The 4,260-nt window shown below is 32.9% G+C and overlaps 1 protein-coding gene across 1 annotated transcript in view; it reads left to right on the top strand.

The window, feature by feature from the left end:
- The first annotated feature begins 2,586 nt into the window (after positions 1–2,586).
- The window catches only part of LOC106466071 (BUB3-interacting and GLEBS motif-containing protein ZNF207-like), a 12,482-nt gene continuing 10,808 nt past the window's right edge, over positions 2,587–4,260 (top strand). Inside the window, exon 1 of the mRNA XM_013926313.2 lies at positions 2,587–3,088. Within this exon, the coding sequence (XP_013781767.2) occupies positions 2,831–3,088 (258 nt within the window). The 5' untranslated portion in view covers positions 2,587–2,830. The remainder of the gene's footprint in view (positions 3,089–4,260) is intronic.

Genomic DNA, 4,260 nt, shown 5'->3' with positions numbered 1-4,260 from the left:
TCCAGCAAAGCTGATGTTTGGATTGAGAACTCGGTTGCCACTGGATCTGTTAACAGGACGCCCACACATCATGAGTTTCTAGAAGGATCATGAAGGCTTGAGTGTTTGCCTGATGCCCTCTAAATTAATGTGTTTATTCATAAAGGTACAACACTTGAAACTCAAATCCAGAAAAAAACAGAAACAAGGAACAAAGTTCTTTGGAATGAGTGAGAAATCCTTGGTATTGGAATCCAGGAAACTTCAAAGAAGAGTTAAATCCTCTAATCATTTCTTAACTGCGTCCAAGGCATGGATTTCAATCTATTACAGACTCTTTTCCTCGACAGTGAATAGAACAAGCATCAGACCATGCACCCACACAGTTCTCATGATATCACACCCCCAGCTTCATTCTTCAATCATTTTTGGCTTTGTTTCAACAATTTCTCATGTACACAGCTCAGTTTAATAATCTATACTTGCTGCCCAAAATCTCCAAAAACAGCTAAGTGCATAGAATCAAGAAATATATTGTTACGTCTCTAGTCGGTTGATAATTTCCCGGTATAACTTCTTCCTGAGGAACTTCAGCGATACAAAGCCTTTCTTAAATAAAACTAGTTTATTCTTTGTCAATACAGCTTTGCAATACACTTAATTTCCACAGTCACTTTAACTTAAACACACGCTATAATTCACAACGACTCACGCACTTTACTTACAGTCACTACCGCTCACTTGACTCGATTATCTGTCTATATCTCTGTCTATCTGTAATTATTGTCTCACTTTATTTGCCAGGCTTATATATTAAAATTATAGCTGTCAAAGTGATTGATGTGTAGTCAATACAGTGTTCTAATTATAGCTGTCAAAGTGATTGATGTGTATTCCATACAGTGTTCTAGTTATAGCTGTCAAAGTGTTTGATGTGTAGTCAATACAGTGTTCTAGTTATAGCTGTCAAAGTGAATGATGTGTAGTCAATACAGTGTTCTAGTTACAGCTGTCAAAGTGATTGTGTAGTCCATACAGTGTTCTAGTTATAGCTGTTAAAGTGATGGATGTGTAGTCAATGCAATGTTCTAGTTGTCAAAATGATTGATGTGTAGTCAATGCAATGTTCTAGTTGTCAAAATGATTGATGTGTAGTCAATACAGGGTTCTAGTTATAGCTGTCAAAGTGATTGATGTGTTGTTGACACAAAGCTAGAGATCTTGTTGTTAAAATGGTTCATATAATGTTTTAAGTAAGGCAAACCCAGTTGGTATACTAAAAATTCTTACAAATTTTGATATGCCAAATGAACACTGGATGAATACTTGATGATTCTCTTAACTTAATACAAAGCAAACTTCATTTATTCAATTCTGAAGGTTGAATGTTTGTTCTCCTTTGGGCACTTGTATAATTTTCATGCATATTTGGATTGAATATGTTAGAACTTGTTATTAATAAAGGTATTTCTTCTCTTCCGAATTACAGCAGTACATATAAATTTTTTGTTCTGTTGTACTAGAAATGACCATGTTCAACTGTATGTTTGTCGCAAACTTTTAGCTCTGACTAAGCATGTTGATTTAAACCCATTATATGTTCTTAGTTAAATGAGTTTAGTTCAAAACTAGTTTGAGGATTGATTTAGGAAATGTCAGTTTTCTTAAAACTTGTAGAAATGTCTGATTGGGTTAATGAAATCAAATGTTGAAATTTACAGTGAAAATATGTTTTCATGATGTTAACAAAGTTTTGCTAAGTTTAATAAGGAACATGGAAGTAAGATGAATTTAGTACCATTTATAGGACGACTATTTACATCTGGAGTTACAGGTTATTACTAGATGTTACCACTGACAGTTACAGTGTAAACCAACTGGAAGTATGATGAATTTAGTACCATTTACAGGAGGACTATTTATACCTAGAGTTACAGGTTATTATTAGATGTTACTACTGACAGTTACAGTGTAAACCAACTGGAAGTAAGATGAATTTAGTACCATTTATAGGAGTACTATTTACACCTAGAGGTACATGTTATTACTAGGTGTTACCACTGACAGTTACAGTGTAAACCAACTGGAAGTAAGATGAACTTAGTACCATTTAGAGGAGGACTATTTACACCTGGAGTTACAGGTTATTACTAGGTGTTACCACTAACAGTTACAGTGTAAACCAACTGGAAGTAAGTTGAATTTAGTACCATTTATAGGAGTACTATTTACACCTGGAGTTACAGGTTATTACTAGATGTTACCACTAATAGTTACAGTGTAAACCAACTGGAAGTAAGATGAATTTAGTACCATTTATAGGAGTACTATTTACACCTGGAGTTACAGGTTATTACTAGATGTTACCACTAACAGTTACATTCTAAACCAACAGTGTTATGGTTTTTGTTTAAGTTTCAGTCATAAGACTGTTTGGAAATTGTTACTTAGTTTAAGAAGTTTTTGTAGACTTCAACCGGTTGGAAACTATTGATTATTAAAATGATATTTATATTTAAGAAAGACAAGTAGTTAATAGGCAGTTAAGAAACTATTCATTATAAAAATTATATTTATATTTAACTAGGGCAAGTAATTAATATGCAGTTAAGAAACTATTCATTATCAAAATTATATTTATATTTAACAAAGAGAAGTAGTTATTACCTGTATGTTATGCATCCACATATTTCTTGTACAATTGTTAAATGTCCAGAACATCATGAATCAGTTGAATTTGAATAGTCAATATATCTTTATTTAAGTGCAGTGATACTGTATAGTATATAACCCTTTGATTTAAAGGTAAGTTGGTAAGATTTATGAAAACCGGTTCATTCATCATGAATAAATGATCTGTAGACAACTGATTTCTACTTCAACCACACCTACACAAATTTCAAGAAGATCACTCGCAAATAAGATATTATGCATTGTAAGTTTATGTTGTAATACTTTGAGCAGGATGCCCCACACATCAATGGGGATGCCTCCAGTCCATTCAACTAATATTGGCCCTCGACAACCTCATTTGGGTATGATGAATGGAGCTCCTCCTCCAAGTTCCACGCAGGTTGTCACCAAACCTTTATTTCCTTCAGTAGCACAGGTTTGTTTTTGTTAATGTGCTGTGTAGTGTCATTATTTCAACTTTTTTCTTTCATAAGAACTAAATTTCCTACATAGTTCCTTTTTGTTTTTCAGTGGTTGAAGTTTATTTTTATGTTATACAGTGTTGTTTTACGTTACTTTTATGTGTGTGTGTTTACATTTATAGCTGTCAAAGTGATTGATGTGTAGTCAATACTGTGTTCTAGTTATAGCTGTCAAAGTGATTGATGTGTAGTCCATACAGAGTTCTAGTTATAGCTGTCAAAGTGATTGATGTGTAGTCAATACAGTGTTCTAGCTAGAACACAGTATTGACTACACATCAATCACTTTGACAGCTATAATTAGAACACTGTATTGACTACACAATCACTTTGACAGCTATAATTAGAACACTGTATTGACTACACATCAATCACTTTGACAGCTATAACTAGAAAACTGTATGGACTACACAATCACTTTGGCAGCTATAATTAGAACACTGTATTGACTACACATCAATCACTTTGACAGCTATAATTAGAACACTGTATGGACTACACATCAACTACTTTGACAGCTATAACTAGAACACTATTGACTACACAATCACTTTGACAGCTATAATTAGAACACTGTATTGACTACACATCAATCACTTTGACAGCAGCATCTTCAGCAATGTAATGATAACCTAACAACCAGCAACAACCACTTTCTCAGCAACTCTAGAACAACATATTAACAGCAACTGCTTTTTAGCAAATAACATAGATTTCAAGGCTTCAAGTATTAGTTTGAAAGTGAATTTTTACAAAAAACAATGACAAGAGGAACCTACCTTGGTCCCATAAATGGTCCTCCCATTCCTATTGAAATAATAATAATAATATTCTGTAATATATTCATAAACACACTAACTACAGTACATTCTGTAATATATTTATAAACACTAACTACAGTACATTCTGTAATATATTTATAAACACACTAACTACAGTACATTCTGTAATATATTCATAAACATACTAACTACAGTACCTTCTGCAATATATTTATAAACACACTAACTACAGTACCTTATGTAATATATTTATAAACACGCTAACTACAGTACCTTACGTAATATATTTATAAACACGCTAACTGCAGTACCTTACGTAATATATTTATAAACACGCTAACTGC

This window comes from Limulus polyphemus, unplaced genomic scaffold, assembly GCF_000517525.1.
Source record: "Limulus polyphemus unplaced genomic scaffold, Limulus_polyphemus-2.1.2 Scaffold2141, whole genome shotgun sequence".
In the NCBI taxonomy this organism is placed as follows: Eukaryota; Metazoa; Arthropoda; class Merostomata; order Xiphosura; family Limulidae; genus Limulus; species Limulus polyphemus.
Note: the sequence above shows the minus strand (reverse complement) of the source record. Positions and strands in the feature narration are given on the sequence as shown.